We start from the raw sequence: 19,710 nt of genomic DNA on the forward strand, positions 1-19,710 counted from the left end.
ATTGTTTTGTTGATAATACTGCGCACTTGCAGTAAAATTCTTGGGGTTCCCGGCATTGTAAATTGTCTAGTAGAAAATAGCGGGAACACCTGTTGAACATATACATAATTTCGATAGATAACAGTAAAAGTACAGAAGCGTAATTGTATTTCTTCAAAAAGAGAAGGGCGGGCAAAACGGACCACCCCAAAAATTTATTTTTCCAAAATTGTATCCCTCACTTACGACTCTTATCATTATTTTTGCCTGGGAATTCAAAATTAACGCGTAAATTAATTTCTATTGACTCTGTCATCAGATCATTGAAAATCTTAATTCTTACTCTTGATAAATCTGCAGGTATTTTTTAAAATAATTACGCAATAACAAAAATTGCAATCAGTAACTACTCATTTTTATTTATTACTTGCAACGAGTCATATCATCGCACATATATGGGCTTTAGTTTATCATAACAAAATAAAACTTACCGGCTGTTATCACGTATTTTTACGAACTTGAGGAACTATTATTTAGTTTATCGTAATACTAGTAAAAAAAAAGTTTAGAAAACAAAGTAAAACTCGCCAATGCTTATCACCATCTACGTAAGATATGATGGATTGAAACCTCGGTAACATTCAACAAAATATTAAATAAATTACGCACTGTTTTGAACTAAAAAATTTTTACCCATGATATTTATTTTTTATAATTAATAATAATTTTTGCAGTACGAAATGCCGAAACGATTTTTATTACACAAAAAATTTTGTGTCCATGGGATTTATTTCCAGCAGAAACTGAATAGAAAAAACCCGGGAATGAATACTTTGGATCTAATGAGGTTTAATTTAGAAGGATTTCTAATTATTGTTTTTTTTTTTTTTAATTATCAAAAACCTGTTATCGAATATAATTAAAAAACATTATTTTGTTTTCTCTAAATTTCCTGAGATGTTCATAATATCGGGTATGCGCCGGATGTTTGCGCGTCTGAAATATGATTCTTGGGATTTACATTTGAATAAAGTCTCTATTGAAGAAACAGCGGGAATCACTCGCGAACGGGTATATAAACCCGGACGGTCGTCCTCAGAGCATATTACTTCTGAGTAAGCAACCACGGAAGCATCTGCTACCAAGTTTTTAAAATCTTTTTAAACTTAAAGTTATAAAACCAAAACTCTAAGGTTTGAATTTAATTTTTAAATTTATAATTTTTAAATAAGTTTTGAAATTTATTTAATAACATTCACTTTTATTCGCGACTCATTTATAACTTAATTCCGATTTTTTTTTTTAAATTTTATTTGTCAACTCTAATTGCCGATTCATTTTGAAATTTGTGATTTAAAACTTTTACAAGTGATTCTAATAGTGTTCAAAATTAAATTGATTTTTGTCGCAGAAATTCACAAAAAATATTATTATTGTAATTTACAGATGGATAAATCTGCCCAGGATAACCGCAGAGACCAGTGCAACCCGGACCACAAATCAACCGGACCCGGACACAATGCTGGATATCATGGTACTGGAACCAAAGCTGATCTGGACAATCATTCCCGCCAGGGCAATCCCCAGGATTCGAAATACGGTGGAAAAAAATGAACGAAAAAATCATTTTCTTAAAAATACAAAGTGTGAAACCCATATTTTTTCTAACAATGTTTCTTTAAACGGCATTTTGTATTAAAATAAAAATCACTATCTAAATTTATTCATGATCTTTTAATTTTTATTGTAAGTTAGTTACATAATTCCTCTACTAATCCTTCAGTTCCTCAAATTATTATAACTAATTACATTTAATAACTATTTTAAGTATCTCTAATTATCAATGTAAGTATTAAAAATTATTATCAAGTACTTGGACTAAATCTTCAGCGGATTTCATCATCTCTTGGCTGCGAAACCCAATATCCTCAATGCGCAAATTGATTTCCATCAACTTCGTCATCAGGTCCGCGGAACACTTTGATTCTCACTCTCCCCAAATCTAAAAAAGAACCAATAAATGACACAGCCCTTGGAGTAAAAAAAATTTTAATTCCTCACCGTCATCATCTTGCCTTCGGTTAATTTTATTTTTTTTACTCTGCTTCCATAAGTCCGCGTCGATGCTCGTCAAAAACACGCAGACCATAAAAACAAGCATCTAAATAAAAAAAATAGTAATAAATCGTAATACTGAATGACAAATAAAAAAATATTAAAATCACCTACCAGGTACTTCATGTCAACTCAATGAAATTGCCACTAGTCTTATAAATAAAATTTATAATACGTGAGATAATATCATATTATGATAGATTGAAACCACGGTAACATTCAACAAAATATTTAAAAAATCTCATTGTTTTGAGCTAAAAAACTTTTCCTCATGAAATTAATTATTTAGAATTAATAATTATTTGTTGAGTATGAAATCTCGAAACGATTTTTATTACACAAAAAATTTTGAGTCCATACACGAAAAAAAATGAACTATATAAATTGAGAATGACAAGTAACATAATGATAAAGTGATCAGTAAATACTATCATTCTAAATAGTAATTTTTTTGTTTATAATTCAAACGTTAATAATTACAGGATAAGTATGAAAATTTATTGTTTATGTAAGAAAAATTACTATTTGAACTTTAAAAATCGTAACTGATACTTAGAAAATAGACGACACGTATTATAAAATTTACTATTTGAATGTTAAAATTCCCTATATTGACAACCGGGTTCCGGGTTATAATTTCAAATAGTAATTTTTAAAGTTGTTTTTTTCCGAGTAGGATTTATTTCCAGCAGAAGCTGAATAGAAAAAAAACCCGGGAATGAATACTTTGGATCTAACGAGGTTTAATTTGATCCAAATTTTAATTCAGAAGGATCCTTAATTATTGTTTTTTTTTTTTAATTATCAAAAACCTGTTATCGAATATAATTAAAAAACGATATTTTGTTTTCACTAAATTTCCTGAGATGTTCATAATATCGGGTGTGCGTCGGATGTTTGCGCGTCTGAAATATGATTCTTGGGGTTTACATTTGAATAAAGTCTCTATTGAAGAAACAGCGGGAATCACTCGCGAACGGGTATATAAACCCGGACGGTCGTCCTCAGAGCATATTACTTCTGAGTAAGCAACCACGGAAGCATCTGCTACCAAGTTTTTAAAATCTTTTTAAACTTAAAGTTATAAAACCAAAACTCAAAGGTTTGAATTTAATTTTTTAATTCATAATTTTTAAATAAGTTTTTAAATTTATTTAATAACATTCACTTTTATTCGCGACTCATTTATAATTTAATTCCGATTATTTTTTAAAAATTTTATTTGTCAACTCTAATTGCCGATTCATTTTAAAATTTGTGATTTAAAACTTTTACAAGTGATTCTAATAGTGTTCAAAATTAAATTGATTTTTGTCGCAGAAATTCACAAAAAATATTATTATTTTAATTTACAGATGGACAAGAAAGCCCAAGATCACCGCAGCAACCAGTGTAACCCTAAACATCAACCATCTGGACCAGGGCACGATGCAGGATACCATGGTACTGGAACCAAAGCTGATCTGGACAATCATTCTGAACAGCTTGATCCCAAGAATCCAAAATCCGGTGGAAAAAAATGAACGAAAAAATCATCTTCTTAAAAATACAAAGTGTGAAATTTATATTTTTTCAAACAATGTTTCTTTAAACGGCATTTTGTATTAAAATAAAGATCACTATCTAAATTTATTCATGATCTTTTAATTTTTATTGTAAGTTAGTTACATAATTCCTCTACTAATCCTTCAGTTCCTCAAATTATTATAACTAATTACATTTAATAACTATTTTAAGTATCTCTAATTATCAATGTAAGTATAAAAAATTATTATCAAGTACTTGGACTAAATCTTCAGCGGATTTCATCATCTCTTGGCTGCGAAACCCAATATCCCCAATGCGCAAATTGATTTCCATCAACTTCGTCATCAGGTCCACGGAACACTTTGATTCTCACTCTCCCCAAATCTAAAAAAAAAACCAATAAATGACACAGCCCTCGGAGTAAAAAAAATTTTAATTCCTCACCGTCATCATCTTGCCTTCGGTTAATTTTATTTTTTTTACTCTGCTTCCGTAAGTCCGCGTCGATGCTCGTCAAAAACACGCAGACCATAAAAACAAGCATCTAAATAAAAAAAATAGTAATAAATCATAATACTAAATGACAAATAAAAAAATAATAAAATCACCTACCAGGTACTTCATATCGACTCAATCAAACTGCCACTAGTCTTATAAATAAAACTTATAGATGCACGAGTCTTTTATCGATTCTATTTGAAAGTAAAAGAAAGAGAAATTATTTATTCATCCAAGCATACAAACTTTTTTTCAGGGACTTATAGATAAAATAAAAACAATAGTTATCAGTCATGACAAATTTCCACATTATATTTTCATTTTTTTTTATCATCATGGAAGCCCATTACATTATAATTTATATATTTCTATTTATAATATTTAGTGTACATTTTAGTTCAACATTACGAATTTTCACAGGCGAATGGAATAAATCCTCACAGTGGATTCGTTGTGCCTTTAAATTTCTCAATTCATTTTTTTTTTAAATTAAAATTCATATATATTTTTTGCTGCATAGGTTTTTTTTTAAATATATTACAGGCATTTTTTAAATAATTATTTACGAATAAAACTTACACTCAGTAACTTATATATATTTTTTTATTAACCATAATTCATTGCACCGATAACTTTCTTTGGTCTATCGATCAGCAGTAAAAGGACCCATAAAATTAATCTCACCGCAATCTCCATGAAAAAAAACCATATGATCAAAAAAAGTATACCCAGGCCATAACGTAAATTGCAATTAAAATGAAACCAGAGTATTTGTGCGACATAAAAAAATTCTACCGCGTAAAATTTATCCGTAAATAATTATTAGCATTATATATTATAATAAATGATAACATACATACATATTTTCCTCTCAATTTATTTATCTTAACAATAAATATAGTATATTTATTATTTATATATATATATATTTATTCATCTTGGTAAATTTAAGGTAACGTCAATATCATTATTGTCAATTATTTAAATTAATAATCATAATTATAATTATTATGGAAGACATGATATATTATTCAAATAATATATTCAATTGATACTTATTTATCATTAGATAGTTAACTATTGTTATAATTTATAACATTTATAAATTATGTATATATATATATGTGTTTGCATTTGATATGTAAAAACTCAAAGCAAAGTAATACGATACGATCAATCGATCCTTGGTGATGGTTTACTTTTTTCACAATTACATAATGCAAATATTAAATAATATGAGTCCGTGTAAAAAAAATCGTTGATGAAAGATTAAAAAATCTTTTGCTATTCTAAGCTTCAAAACGCGACATCACTTTTTTTAAACTTTCGAAATTTCGAGGAGAAAAACAAAATTTTTAAAAAAGAAAAGAAACAGAAATAGTTCAATTTAAATTTTTCCTGAGGTTTTTTGCCCGGAAAAAAATTATGAACTTTAGATTTTTTATTAGAAAGTCCAAAAAAGTTTCTTGAAGTATCAAGTCAATGATTTTTTTGTATTTCCAGAAGTTTAAAAATCGTGTAAAAAAAATATATGCTTAAAAAACTTTACGTTTTTTCAATTGAAAGTGACTTTTTCAAAACGGAAAAAAAACGCAAATTTCCTATGACTCCTGAACTAACATCCGTTCGTCTCATTTCTATCAATAAAAAACTTGGCATTGAGACAAAAAATATTTGTCCTGTTTTTTTTAAAGATATTTTCGAGTTATCTCTGTATTACTCGGGTCGTCATTGTGTCGCATTTTGAAGCTTGCAATAGCCATCGCTTTTTCAACCTTTTTTCAACATTTTTTTTACCCGGGAATAATAATAAGTCATACAAAATAATCAATAAATGCGCTATGATCTAATTTACCCTACAATATCAACTCCTTAAATCTAATCAGTAACTGATCTATCGATCTTACGTATAAGATCTGGAAGACATTGGATTTATCAGCTTTTATTATCGCTCGGTATAATTCATTATTGCGTCTTATTTATTTAATTAATTAGTTTTAATATTTTAAATTAATTAATTAATTAATTCAGCGCAACGAAATCACCATTTGAACTTTATTTTTATATGCGCTAATATTTACCTATAAGTGTATATATATATTATATATCTTTACATTTATGTAAGTCGCAACTGTTTATTTATATGTAATACAGTTATAAAATCCAAAAACCTAGCCAACAGCATATATTTATTATTATCTTGTACATATTACTTCCGACTGAAAATCTGATAGAAAATTTTATGGGATTTCTTTTAATTTAAGTGACTGATTTAAATCCACACACTGTAAAAAATTTGCGGAGTGATCGCTCATTAAATCCGGAGCGAATTCGGAGTAAATTAGCGGATGATTGTGTATTTATTTAAATCCCTGGGGGGTGAAATTAACTCCTGGAGTTTATTCTAATATTCAAATTCTGAATCGAAGTGAATGCGGATTTAAATAAAATCCAGATCACCCCAAATTCTTACAGTGTACACGGAAAGAAAATTATGGGATGTTTTGCTATGCATTATGGGAATGGTTCCCATAATGATATGGGAATAGTACCTATACTACTATAAGGATGGTTCCCATAATGGTATGGGAATAGTACCTATACTACTATAGGGATGGTTCCCATATATTATGGGAACCATCCCCATAATAGTATGAGAATAGTTCCCATACCATTATGGGAATCATTCCCATATTGGTATAGGAACTATTCCTATAATATTATGGGAACTATTCCCATAATGTTATGGGAACCATCCCTATAATATCATAAAATTTTTTTTTTGCACAATAGTGTAGAAATTTTCCAAAATTTGAATTTTCTTGAATTTTTTGTGCTGACAAAAAATTCTTGTTAAAAATTTTAATGTTTTTTTGCCAAATACGATTTTTTTTTTCAATGTTTGAATTTTTTTTTTTTATGTTTAATAATATTTCTGTGTATTGTAGAAGTGATTACCACACTTCTTTAAAATAATTTTTTCATGATAATATGGGAACCATTCCCATAATATTATAGGAATGGTTCCTATAATAGTATGGGAACTATTTCCATAATATTATGGGAATGATTCCCATAATATTATAGAAAGTATTCCTATAATTATAGGAATCATTCCTATAGTGTTATGGATATCATTCCCATAATTATAGGAACTATTCCTATAATTATGGGAAACATTTCTATAATTATAGGAACCGCTCCCATAATTTATGGTCGTAATTCCTATGATGGTATAGGAAAAAATTTCCCAAAATTATGGGAACCGCTGCCATAATTTTCTTTCCGTGTAAGATCTAACTGAAAATTTAAATTTAATCTGATCGGTACAGAAATCTATCGACAATTAATTTTAAAAAATAATTTTTCTGTCAGACTTTTTGAAATAAAAATCTCATTGAAGAATTATTTGATAGGCCGATGAATTTATTTAAAAATGTATAAATAAAATTCAAAATTTGATAATTATAAATATAAATCCCATTTTTTCTATCGGATAAAATTTTTTCTTTCAATCGGCTTTATTTTTAAAATGGAAGACATTAATTTTTTTTTTTGGTTTTAAAATGGAAGACATTTAATTTTTTCTTTTGCACATTTGCAAAAGTCCGTTTGTATTTCGACCGCGTAATTTAGATTTATATTTTTATTTTTATTATTAGTCATGTAATACGAACAATATTATTGTCAGTTTATATATTTATGTGTACTGATAATATTTTTAACGACCGACGGCTATAATATCTGTTTTGTAATTAAACTTCAAGTATTTAACAAGCCAGTGGAGTAAACACGAATTTAAAGATTGTAAATAAAAAATTTGTTGATATGAGACTTGGGTCTGTTTAAAAAAAAATATTGCTCGTGAAACTGATAGAACGTCCGGTCTGGATATGATATTTTATTATATTTTTTAGTGGAAGACACTTTATATCAAATAAATTCTTTGAATTTGATGAATATCATCAACGATCACTAAAACCTGGTAAAATAACTTGTAGATAAATCTACAGACAAAAAATCCATTCATAATTTATAATTTATATATTACTATATATATATATATTTATGTATATTTTTTTAAATTTTTTAATTTGTGTATAATAAAGCTAATTTAAAATGGAAGACCGATTTCAAAGGCTTTGATAAGAGCTTTGCCCGAGTCGAAAACGCCGATAACTCCGAAAATAACTCCTAGAAAAATTACAAAACAGTCATAGGCGACCTCCTTCATTTCCATTGAATTTCTTTTCAGTTTTAAATGAAAATAGCAGGGCCAGATAAACGAGAGCATGGTACCAGTGAAGGAACCGATGAAACCCATGAGTATACTGAAGTGTGGAATGAAAATCGCCATGAGAATAGTGAAGGTGATGACACCGACTCGCCAAGCAAGACCCCACACTTTGAGCTCGTGGTCGACGGTCCAGATCGTCGGGAAAATTGTTTTGGGTCTGCCACGAAGGAAAGCTCGTTCCAATAACTCGCAAGCCGCGTAATAGGGCAGTGGGTATGACAGCAGAGCCTTGATGACGAGACAAAAATTAACGAGCCCCTTGAAACCCGCGGAGTGGAGGTTATTCGTGATGACTTGCTGGGTGTCGTTTTGAAATGTCAAGAAGCAGAGCCACCCGAAGACGGACTTGAAGATGGCCGCGGCGATGTGGCTCCAGTCGAGCATCCAGTCGAACTTTGATCGATCGATCAGATTCCCCTCTAGGGTTGGCAAGAAGATGTGGGAAGTGTAACTGAAGACGATCACACCCAATGAGATGGGGAAGGTCTCGATGTCGATGGTCCACTTTACTTTAGACCACCCCCAGTCCGCTATTTCTAGTATACAGTAGCCGAGTATGACAACATTGATAAATATGTGAGCCATTGTGCACCAGAAACTGAGAACCGAGACATGGTGGAGTGACTTAAGAAAACCAAATGGTATCAGAAAAATTCCTATTAACATCATCCAACTCCTCGCGTCTATCGCTCCCTCGGGGTAGCTTCCAATCATCAAATCTCCACAAACAACGACATAGAGTATACACGTCATTAACAGTTCAATTATCTGTGCGATATTTACTGCCCTTGCGCCCCATCGCGGACCAAAGCATTCCTTCGCAATGGCCACGTAAGAATCACGTACGCGGACGCGCTGTCCGGTTACTGGGTCCAACTCGTAGAGACACTCCACCAGGATCTTACCAGTATAACAGCAGATATGCGCGACTCCTATCATCGCCGCGATCGCCCAGTAGCCGCCGCGTAGGACCGCGAATGGCAGCGAGACTATAAACATTCCCTACGAAAAATCAAATGAAATAAATATTTTATGGTAAAAAAAAAAAGTGAATGCAATTTTAATGAATTTATGATGTACCTGGATGGCATTGGTGACGTTCCATGCCGCTTGCCACTCGTTGATTTTAACTCCAGATGCAAACTCTCCGCCCCCGTCATCGTATTCACTGAACCCCCCGCTGCTGACGCTTCCCCCGCGGATTTTATCCCTGGAAAAGGGAATAATTTTTCAATCGATTTATTTTTTACGTCATTGTAACAGACAATAGCAAAAACTTGGCAGTTGTATGCGTAATCTAGAGCAATAACTAATTTTACAAGTAACCGTACCCATTACGTTGATAACTAAATGACTCCTCGGCGACTCCGGAATTCTGTGGACCCCCAAACGCCTGCTCTCCATTCATCTCCGTCATCTCGGTATTATCACCGCCCTCTCCGTAGGGCTTGAACCCTTCGCCGACTCCTGGTCTCGTTTGCTGTCCCGATTCAGGACCTCTTATTAATTCCATACATGGACTATTTTCCGGCAGCTTCATCTTTATCGTCTCCCACACCACGTTCACCGTCGCGCCGAATGATGGGATATGATACCCTCGGAACTCCGCCATTTAAATCTGCATCAAATAAATCATATCTACATATTTTCAAATATCTATACTACTATAATTCAAAATAACAATTAAAATTAGTTAATCATGACATTAAATAATTTTAAAAAATAAACTGAAATAGTTATTAAGAGCAAGTACATTTATTTCTTCGGCAATCTATCGATTGATAGCGACGTCAATTTATAGTGACAAGGAAACTTATTAATGTCACAAGTCCCAATTAAATTAAACGCTCCAATAAATAGACCAATCGATAGTTAAAATAATAATTTTTTTAAGACAACAATTGTAATAATTAGGAGTAACTCACGTGTCAATTAATCTGGCGGATGAGTTTAATAAAATTCAAACTTGATAGTGCGAGTCTGAGGTCCTTGGAAGTCCTTTCACTGTCTACAGATATATGAGGCACTTGTACAGATGTATATTTATATAATCAACGAAAATAATTAAACCGCGTAGTTTATTTATTTAAATTTTGCCACATGGTCTCAATATATTTATTTATACTCAAGATATGTTTAAATAAAATAATTTAAAATTTTTAATCGCGGCATTGATTGGAGGCGGCGTTTGGGGGTCAGGAACGAGAATGCCCAGCATCCCCTTTTAGCGCAAGCCTCGATCAATGTGCGGTCCATGAGGGTGAATTTACGCTCGTCATGCGCAACAACTTGGATATTTTCTTATAATCACGGCTGTGCACATCACGGATATTTTATTTCCCTTTTTCATTACTTTATTCACGTGTGACTGTTTTTAGGACACCAGCTTACACTTGACATCTGTCACTAATCGGTCAAGTACTAGAATGAGTACCAGTTCAACGGACACGAAAATTTCCCATCGCTTAAAATCTAGTCTGCTGTCTAATACTAGCGGCTAATTAGATCTAGATTAATGATAATTAATAATTAAAATACTTATTTCAATAAATAATTAAACCAATTTTATTTATATTCCCTAAGTATGTTACACATAAAATAAATCACCAATTTAACCATTAAATTTACAATTTTTCTTACTTAATTAATTTTAATTATCATTTTTAATTTAACTTTAATTTATTCCTTTCGATAGACGTAATTTTAAGTAATTAGACATACAATTGCAGTCACAATTATGCTCATTATTATTCAGTTTAAATTTTAAAATGCAGTAACATGCGCAATAAAACAAAATAATTAATAATAAATCAACAAATTCCATACAAATATTTATAATATTAATAATAATAATAATAATAGTAATAATAATATAATAAAATCTGAAGATAAATTTTATCATTAGTGGTTCTTTACTTAAATTAATTTAAATGTATGGCATTTCACTTTATTTTATAAATTAATTTATTATTTAAAATCAAAAAAATTAACTTTTAAATTTTATCAGTCAAGGATTACTCCCTCAGTAAATTATTTATAAATTTTTTCAAATAAATTTATTGCTTTGGAATCGGGCGTGTAGTTAGCCTTGTGAAATGCCTTTGTACATAGAGGTGTGACATACAAATAATTTACAAAGTGTAATTACACAAAAAAAAAAGAATTTCTTTGGGCAAAAAAATTTTTACTCCCCCAATAAATTTTAACTTCCCCTTAGAAATTTTTTGCATTATAAATTAAAAGTAGAAATTTTCTCAGGACGAAATAAAATGTTTTGAACTAGAAAAAATTTCTTGTGACAATTTTTAATCCTAAGGAAATTTTAACTTCTCTTTAGAAATTTTTTTCATTATGGATTAAATGCCAAAATTTTCTCTGGGCGAAAAAAAATTTTCTCAGGGCGAAATAAAATTTTTTGAACTAGAAAAAATTTCTTGTGACAATTTCTAGTCCTAAAGAAATTTTAACTTCCCCTTAGAAATTTTTTGCATTATGAATTAAAAGCAAAAATTTTCTATGGGCGAAAAAAAATTTTCTTGAGCCGCGAAAAAAAATTTTTGGAACTAGAAAAAATTTCTTGTGACAATTTCTAGCCCTAAGGAAATTTTAACTTCCCCTTAGAAATTTTTTGCATTATAAATTAAAAGCAGAAATTTTTTCAGGGCGAAAAAAATTTTTTGAACTAGAAAAAATTTCTTGTGACAATTTCTAGTCCTAAGGAAATTTTTTTTTGATTTCATAATGAAAAATTTAACTTGCGCCAAGAAATCCTTTTTTTCTATGTATTAAAACATAAAGAACGGTAACCCGGTAGTTAAAATTACAATAAATGGACCCAACAATTTTGTTAAATTGGCTATCAATTAATTTCCACTTAAACGTCAAGTGCTAATTGATAATTTAAAATAAATTTATAAAATATAACTTTCAAATTGCACATAACAATTTACCTGTGAAAATAATATTATTATAAAACATTAAGTAGACGCTATAATAATAATACTCGGAAGTTTACAAAAGATTAAATACACAAACGCATAGCCGGTTCCGTGGTAGGAAATTGATAAAGTTAAATGTAATAAATCTTGGATTATTTTTCCCTTAACATTATTATTATAATTTAATTTAATTTAATTATTGTAGTGATAGTAGTAGAAGTAATAATAATAATAATAATAATAATAATAATAATAATAAAATGACGATCAACGTAATTATTTATGTAAATGTAGGGTGCCCTGAAAACGCTCGTGTACAAATAAATTGGTAAATCAAGTAAATAACAAATAACAAATCAATGCGATTTTAAATAAAATGCCAGAGTTTAATTGTTAAGACTTTTTTTTTTTTAGGTACTAGTATCCCTTTGTGATTTAAGCGAATCACAGTCAGACGGTACACTCTCAATCGCACTGTCTTGCTGGGAAATGGCGTCGGAACTTTTAGTAACTGGCTTTGTATTGTTCGTTTTGGCTTCCGCGTTGGCTTGTTTTGGACTTTGTTCTATTAAATTTGGTGCTGATGTGGAATGTAATGAAGCGTTTGACTGAACTTGAGCCGGCCTGAGACATGACAGCATTAGCTCTGGACCGCCGCCGTATATATTTAAGAAACACTGCCAGACTTCTTCGGAAACTTGAGCGCAGTCAGATCCTATAAAAAAATATTATTATTAATTATTAATTATTAATTATTTTTAAATAAATTTTCTAAGTTGTAGTGAAATAAAATTTACCAGGTTTCAAATCTTTAATGCCGTTAACGTTGATAATTATTGACGAATTGTCAATGGGACCAGGAGGCTGAGTCTCTTTGCCTTTGATGAAGTTCTGCCACTGTCTCAACCAGGACATCGCCACCGCGTAAATTGCCGTTGGATTTTCAATATTATTGTACCGTTGAAAAATGTCCATTTCATATTGCCGTCGTTTTTGTAACGTCTCGTATTTTTCTTCGCAGACTGGACACTCGTAGAGGTGCGAGCAAGCTGGTCCACCACCAAAGGTGTTGTAGAGATACTCCCAGACAGCCTGAGGAAGCGGCATGCTCAGCCTGTTGACGAAGGGAGCTCTCACTGGGTTGACACCGCCGTGAGGACACAGGAAATCCGAATTGTCAATAGGTCCAGGCTCAGAGAAAGTGTTGAAGCGATTGATCCACTGACGGGACACAAAGAAATTTAACTCTGGCTCACGCGATGAAATATCCATCAGCTCTAGCGTTTTGTCCCGGTACTGGAACATCTCCGGCGAACGTTTCTTGTAGAACAGAACGTAGGCTTCGCAATTTTTTACTGTTTCTGGGGACACTTGAGTCACGCACTGGTCGTCAAATTCAAACCACTGATTCAAATCAGAGTTGAGAGCGTAGCAGATGTAGTGACCACCGCCAGCAGTCCCGTGGTGACAAATAACGGATATTAAATCATAGGTCGCTACCTTGGACACGCATTCCTTGTGCAAATAAGGACGCATGTCCAGATCTTCAAGTGGAAAAGACACGTAACTGGCTATTTTTGAACTGAACATCAGCTCGTGTCGAAATCTTTTCAAGTGTATGCAGAGTACTTCAGGTAACTCGAGGACTTTGCAGTATTTTATTCCATTACGGAGTTTATTGCACTTTTCACAGCTGTAGACATTGTCGCCTTTGAGTTCGTCGGCGCTAAAGAAGGCGGAGAGACAGTCGTGAAGACTGACGACCGGCCCCCAGAACCAGGATCGCATCCACTGGACTAACCAGGATATCCAACCTGACTGATTTGTCACGTAGACAACGTCTGAACATGGACCGGCTTTCTGTGGAGTGAGTGAGCCCTGGTGCAACATGTCAATATGATCTCTGCTTGGAATGGGCAACGACAAATCCTGAAAGGTCTCAACTCGCGTGGATACTCGGTCGCAGGTCAAACACTGGACACTGCTCAGTAGTTTTCCATCAAATACGTCGCTTATTATACTCCTAGTCTTTGCTGGTTTCTTAGCCCGATGTTTAGTCGGTGAACTTTGGATAGATCTTTGAGGTTGAGAGAAAGTATCATCGCTTGCCGTTTTCTTAATATTCCGCGTCGTGAATTTATTTCTCAACTTCTCTGATTGTGAAACCCGAGAGTATCTGCGCTTCATGCCGCGCTCCCCTTCATCGCTCAGTGAACTTTGCTCACTTACACCAGAGTCGCAGGTTTCGTACTCGGCGTCCGACTGACTCGAGGCATTGCCATCTATTTCCGTTTCTTCCTCATCTGATGACTGCTCTCCCATATTTTTCAAGCTGTGAATAACTTCCTTGTCCTCTTCAATCCGCTCTTTTAATTCTTCATGCAGCTGGTCCATGAAGCAGCGAAGAAATTCCTGGGTGTCATGCTGATGGTAGCCGCGGAACATCGGATTAACCGCGCGTATCCCCGACAATATGCCGTTTGGCACGACGTACCCCCGAGTTTTGCGGTTCCACATGTCTTTTATCAAATTCATGTAACTCAAACTGAGTCCCGGCTTTCTCTCCTTGGCAATGTAAACCACCATGTGGCTGCAGTCGAGGAAAAATTGCGTCAACGGCACCACATTTGATAAGGCTTGCAGTGCCGCGTTCATGTAACAGGTGTTTCCTATATTTTGTAGGCCGACAAGACCCCGAGGTTTGCTCGGAAAGTCCTTGCTGTCTTCAGAGTCAGTGCTCTCCGGAGTGTCGCCGGATTTTTCTTGGTAATATCGATCATTGCCATGAAATCTAAAATAAAAATAAAATTTAACAATTAAATATTTAAAAGCTAAAGCAATAAATAAAGTAATCAATTACCGATCAACCAAAATTCTCATATCAGTTTCAACTTTGTTATCAAAATTAGCTGGACCATCTCCAAAAAATTTATTACCACTAAATTTAACCTCCATGTGACTCGGCGATATCGGTGGTGAGGGCACGTGTCTAGCGAGCACCTCTCGCTTGCAAGTGTAACACCAAATTCTGTTGGTGGTGAGGTTCATGTGGGTGCAGTGGGATGGATTCTTGGCATTGTGGATCGTGTTGTGGTCCAAGTGGTTCTCCGAGCACCCGACCCACCGACACCCGGGGTACAGACACAGCCACAAATTCGGACCACCATTATCACAGTCGTAGCACTTGGAAAATTTATCTTTCTGGGCAACCACCGACTCGATCAGAGACACGTCTGAGTGAGTGCACATGTGGGGACAATTTCTTGCAACCAGAGGCATCCTTGGCGAATATTACTTACGTTTTTACTACGTTTAGATTTTTAACCAAGACAAAGCATCAGATTTTATTTTCTAGACCATTTATTTGAATTTAAATATTTTTAGTCACTGGCTGAATCATTATCTTGTTCCTTTATTGCTTTAATTAACTTTTGTTTTGTCTTGTTCTTTGTCTTTATCAATCACTACATCAGAGGTGACTTTTTCTAACCTGCTGTACAATTTTAATTTTACTCCACATAAATGTGTATGGATGTTGACCACGAAAACGATTGTCATTGGAGATATGCCTTCGTCAGCTGGTCCCGTCAAACAACAGAATGACCAACATAAAGAATCACTCAATTCGTAAATTCAAATAAATATAAATATAAATGTCTGTTTATTTAAATACTTATTTTATAAATTTATCAGCTATTAGTATTTATTTAAATCGTCTTATCACTGTCATTAAAATTTTAATTTATCACTGCTTACATTATCAATCGTTATCATATCCACGGATTATTTTTTTTGTTTTGTAATTTTATCACGTCATTTATGCAATTTAACATTCACGGTAATTAAAATAAATGATAAATTAAGTATAGATGGCAGCAAACTTTGTTCTTTTTACTTTTAAAATTAACCGAATTCAAATTTCCCGCGCGGAATTTAAAGTCACCGCAGGTAAGTTACCATTGAAATTTTAAATTCTTGCTGTGTAATTTTATTGGTAGATGTCATCAGGAGTATTAATGATGCTGGAGATGATGAAATCATGACGTCAACTTCCAGCCCTGGTATTGTGAAGTTGAAGAAAGATCTTTTTACTTTTAAAATTAACCGAATTCAAATTTCCCGCGCGGAATTTAAAGTCACCGCAGGTAAGTTACCATTGAAGTTTTAAATTCCTGCTGTGTAATTTTGTTGGTAGATGTCATTAGGAGTATCAATGATGCTGGATGATGAAATCATGACGTCAACTTCCAACCCTGGTATTGTGAAGTTGAAGAAAGACCGGAGCTGGTGCAGAAAAGGATAAAAAAACCAGACAACGTTTTAACTTAACCTGCAAACTGTAAGTTGAAGTTTAAAATACCGCACGCATTTAAATATTTATCTAATAATATACAGGATATATTATTAGATAAATAATAAAAATGCCGCTGTCGTGTCGATTTTATAAACAAAAATACCCGGAAGTCGAAGATGTGGTTATGGTTAATGTCCGGAGTATTGCCGAAATGGGTGCTTATGTCCACTTGTTGGAGTATAAGAACATCGAAGGCATGATCTTGTTGTCCGAGTTGTCCAGGAGACGTATCAGATCTATCAACAAGCTCATCAGGGTAGGAAAGACTGAACCCGTTGTTGTTATTCGTGTTGACAAAGAAAAAGGTAAATTTTTTTTTTATTTTCATAATAAACTTATAGCAAAGATCCTCTGACAATTGAACCCCTTCTTCTAGAATTAACACTTAGTCTGGATCTGGATTGATAATTAAATAAATTTTTTTTTTCAAGGTTACATTGACTTGAGTAAACGTCGGGTCTCAACCGAAGATGTTGAAAAATGTACTGAGCGTTACGCCAAAGCTAAGGCTGTAAACTCAATCTTGAGACATGTAGCGGAATTACTGCACTATGATAGCGATGAACAACTTGAAGAATTGTACCAGAAAACTGCCTGGCACTTTGAAGAAAAATACAGGAAACAAAAAGCTTCTGCTTACGACTTTTTCAAGCAGGCTGTATTGTAAGTTACTCATTTATTTTTAATAGGAACGAGAATAGAACTGGAGATGTAAGCATAATTTTTTTACAGGGATCCATCCATCCTGGCAGAATGCGGGCTGGACGAGAACACTAAAACAGTCCTGCTGAATAACATAAAACGTAAGCTAACATCGCAAGCTGTTAAAATTCGCGCGGATGTTGAAGTCGCCTGTTATGGATACGAAGGAATTGATGCTGTGAAAGCGGCCTTGAAAGCTGGACTCGCGTTATCCACTGAAGAGCTTCCTATTAAAATAAATTTGATTGCACCACCTCTGTATGTCATGACGACATCGACACCCGAGAAATCTGATGGTCTCAAGGCGCTAAATGACGCTATTGAAGTCATCAAAGATAAAATAACTACTCTCGGTGGTGTATTTAATGTTCAAATGGCTGTAAGTATTAATTATCATTATTTCTTTATACTCCCCAGTACTTTTTTCTTTTTAATTTCTGCGGCTGTGGTCCATCTTGTGCCTTGTACTCCATCATTATCGGATGCCCTACACCTTATCTTATAGTAGAAGTGCAGCTGCATAAGGAAACCACAGAGAAAATTCATGCCAGTACCCTGATAGCAAAACTTTCCGGTCAATTGCGATCAAGTTGACAACTTTCAGCTTTTGACTGCAAGTTGTTACCAATTTTCCTAGAAAGTTGAAGGCAACTTTTGCCACCAACTTGGTGACAAACTGCAGTAAGCTGTCGTTTGCTTGGCTATCAGGGTGCAGGTGAAGTTCTAGTGATCGATAAAATTCCCATCTTCATACCCGCACTAAACGGCTGCTTATTTTGTATACATATTTGATATTAAATAAAATTTTTTAATTACAGCCTAAGGTCGTTACGGCGACAGATGAAGCAGAATTGATGAGACAAATGGAACGAGCTGAAATGGAAAACGCAGAGATCGCTGGTGACGACGATGAAGAAGACGTCGAAGGCATGGGTGAGTTCAGTGGCGGCGAGGAAGGAGAAGAAGGGGAAAACAATAAAGACCAAGATGATTCGCAAGATGAAGATTGAAAGCAGCCAATTTAAATAATCTGTGCAAAAGCTATTTTGATTGAATCGAAACTTCCGTTCTAAATCATCAAACTTTATACAACAACAACAACTACAATAAAAATAATTATTATAATTATTACTATTATTACGAGTAATTGAATACTTTTGTAAGGAGTTTATTAATAAATCGTAATAATTAAATTGGTATTTGTTTTTTATTAAACCATTGTTTTGTACAAATAAGTTTATTAATCGTTGGCAATAGTGACCTCAACCTCTACACCAGGCTCGATGGAGATGCTGGTAATCTGCTTGACGATTTCAGATGGTGAGTAAAGATCAATTACTCGTTTGTGGATCCGCATTTGGAAGCGATCCCAGGTCTTGGAACCTTCTCCACAAGGTGTCTTACGGGTCGTGATTCTCAAAATCTTTGTCGGCATGCGGACTGGTCCCTTTACCTTGAGCTTCTGTTTCTTGGCACCGCTTATCAATTCAGAGCATACTAAAAAAATCATCAAAATTTCAATTTTAAATTATTAACTTGCTCATACATTTTACCAGAGGATCAAAATCACGTGGTCTAGTAAATTTATGATCACGTGGTTTTTTTACTTCAACTTTTCCAAGTCCTGGGTTAGGTACAAAAATATAATTTTGATCCCGACGTCTCGGAAAATTTTAATTAGACTCAGAATTTAAAATTCAAATTTAAATACTGACCTTTTTCAAGAGAACGTACGTTCCTTGATGTCAAAGTAATACGAATACGATGAACTGGAGCAACTTCCTGTCCTGGTTTCTCAGGGTTGTCGGTCTTCAAACTTGCCTGTTTAAATATTTAAAAAAATATTAATTAGTACAGATCATAATCACGATAATAAACCAACAATTAATAATTATTTGACCAGCAACAAGCGTCAGCATTCTAACCTAGTAGCCAATCAACTTTTCAAACTCCAAGTTACGAGTAAAAAATTCAAAAAAAAAAGTTTTTAAATGAAATAAAAATAATAAACAATAATTACCATTTTAAATTGTTAATCCTGGTCGAGTTAATCAATTTATTATCAACAAAAACTGATCAGCGCTGAACCAGTAAACCTTTACGTACACGTGCCAACGCAGAAAGAGGCCGCCGGAAGTTAAAGTCTCAGAGACCACCAAAACTACTCAGGACAAAAGACAACTATAGTCTGGTAACTTCCCCCGTTCTGATACCCGCCAATAATAAATTATTTCCCCCAGCATCCCGAGTCCGTCACCCTGTTAAAATAAATCTTTAAAAAATTTTAAATTAATAAATCA

At 33.3% G+C, this 19,710-nt stretch overlaps 4 protein-coding genes and 3 long non-coding RNA genes across 7 annotated transcripts; 3 read left to right on the plus strand and 4 right to left on the minus strand.

The window, feature by feature from the left end:
• The first annotated feature begins 118 nt into the window (after window positions 1–118).
• Window positions 119–1,166, plus strand: LOC130667368 (uncharacterized). Its single transcript, XR_008989830.1, has 3 exons — window positions 119–267; window positions 340–613; window positions 714–1,166. It is a non-coding gene; the product is annotated as an uncharacterized LOC130667368 (long non-coding RNA).
• Window positions 1,167–1,851: 685 nt separating this feature from the next.
• LOC130667375 (uncharacterized) lies at window positions 1,852–2,311 on the minus strand. The gene is made up of 3 exons (XR_008989831.1): window positions 2,209–2,311; window positions 2,041–2,140; window positions 1,852–1,981 (listed from the first exon to the last, which is right to left on the minus strand). It is a non-coding gene; the product is annotated as an uncharacterized LOC130667375 (long non-coding RNA).
• Window positions 2,312–3,004: 693 nt separating this feature from the next.
• LOC130667390 (uncharacterized) lies at window positions 3,005–3,726 on the plus strand. Its single transcript, XR_008989832.1, has 2 exons — window positions 3,005–3,196; window positions 3,450–3,726. It is a non-coding gene; the product is annotated as an uncharacterized LOC130667390 (long non-coding RNA).
• Window positions 3,727–7,148: 3,422 nt separating this feature from the next.
• Window positions 7,149–10,896, minus strand: LOC130667384 (vesicular inhibitory amino acid transporter). Its single transcript, XM_057468913.1, has 4 exons — window positions 10,342–10,896; window positions 9,748–10,034; window positions 9,497–9,626; window positions 7,149–9,418 (listed from the first exon to the last, which is right to left on the minus strand). Exons 2-4 carry the CDS (start codon window positions 10,026–10,028, stop codon window positions 8,234–8,236), a joined length of 1,596 nt encoding a protein of 531 aa, XP_057324896.1. The 5' UTR covers window positions 10,029–10,034; window positions 10,342–10,896; the 3' UTR covers window positions 7,149–8,233.
• A 1,816-nt stretch (window positions 10,897–12,712) lies between these two features.
• Window positions 12,713–16,175, minus strand: LOC130667380 (ubiquitin carboxyl-terminal hydrolase 20). The gene is made up of 3 exons (XM_057468899.1): window positions 15,215–16,175; window positions 13,152–15,145; window positions 12,713–13,069 (listed from the first exon to the last, which is right to left on the minus strand). The coding sequence occupies exons 1-3, from the start codon at window positions 15,631–15,633 to the stop codon at window positions 12,765–12,767; spliced, it is 2,718 nt and encodes a 905-aa protein (XP_057324882.1). The 5' UTR covers window positions 15,634–16,175; the 3' UTR covers window positions 12,713–12,764.
• A 430-nt stretch (window positions 16,176–16,605) lies between these two features.
• LOC130667434 (eukaryotic translation initiation factor 2 subunit 1) lies at window positions 16,606–18,603 on the plus strand. Its single transcript, XM_057469008.1, has 4 exons — window positions 16,606–17,013; window positions 17,140–17,371; window positions 17,441–17,789; window positions 18,229–18,603. Exons 1-4 carry the CDS (start codon window positions 16,776–16,778, stop codon window positions 18,418–18,420), a joined length of 1,011 nt encoding a protein of 336 aa, XP_057324991.1. The 5' UTR covers window positions 16,606–16,775; the 3' UTR covers window positions 18,421–18,603.
• Window positions 18,599–19,590, minus strand: LOC130667443 (40S ribosomal protein S20). The gene is made up of 3 exons (XM_057469019.1): window positions 19,431–19,590; window positions 19,126–19,231; window positions 18,599–18,907 (listed from the first exon to the last, which is right to left on the minus strand). The coding sequence occupies exons 1-3, from the start codon at window positions 19,431–19,433 to the stop codon at window positions 18,651–18,653; spliced, it is 366 nt and encodes a 121-aa protein (XP_057325002.1). The 5' UTR covers window positions 19,434–19,590; the 3' UTR covers window positions 18,599–18,650.
• Window positions 19,591–19,710: the final 120 nt, after the last annotated feature.

This window comes from Microplitis mediator, chromosome 1 (assembly GCF_029852145.1).
Source record: "Microplitis mediator isolate UGA2020A chromosome 1, iyMicMedi2.1, whole genome shotgun sequence".
In the NCBI taxonomy this organism is placed as follows: Eukaryota; Metazoa; Arthropoda; class Insecta; order Hymenoptera; family Braconidae; genus Microplitis; species Microplitis mediator.

Bases quoted from the DNA above. Each gene is read 5' to 3' on its own strand.
- LOC130667384 (XM_057468913.1), bottom strand. From the start codon at position 10,028: ATGGCGGAGTTCCGAGGGTATCATATCCCATCATTCGGCGCGACGGTG. The intron at 9,627-9,747 runs GTACGGTTACTT...TCCCTTTTCCAG, and splicing joins TTTAGTTATCAACGTAATGG to GGATAAAATCCGCGGGGGAA. The intron at 9,419-9,496 runs GTACATCATAAA...GATTTTTCGTAG, and splicing joins ACGTCACCAATGCCATCCAG to GGAATGTTTATAGTCTCGCT.
- LOC130667380 (XM_057468899.1), bottom strand. From the start codon at position 15,633: ATGCCTCTGGTTGCAAGAAATTGTCCCCACATGTGCACTCACTCAGAC. The intron at 15,146-15,214 runs GTAATTGATTAC...TTTTTATTTTAG, and splicing joins ATGAGAATTTTGGTTGATCG to ATTTCATGGCAATGATCGAT. The intron at 13,070-13,151 runs GTAAATTTTATT...ATTTTTTTATAG, and splicing joins CATTAAAGATTTGAAACCTG to GATCTGACTGCGCTCAAGTT.
- LOC130667434 (XM_057469008.1), top strand. From the start codon at position 16,776: ATGCCGCTGTCGTGTCGATTTTATAAACAAAAATACCCGGAAGTCGAA. The intron at 17,014-17,139 runs GTAAATTTTTTT...TTTTTTTTCAAG, and splicing joins TCGTGTTGACAAAGAAAAAG to GTTACATTGACTTGAGTAAA. The intron at 17,790-18,228 runs GTAAGTATTAAT...TTTTAATTACAG, and splicing joins TATTTAATGTTCAAATGGCT to CCTAAGGTCGTTACGGCGAC.
- LOC130667443 (XM_057469019.1), bottom strand. The intron at 18,908-19,125 runs GTCAGTATTTAA...TGATTTTTTTAG, and splicing joins CGTACGTTCTCTTGAAAAAG to TATGCTCTGAATTGATAAGC.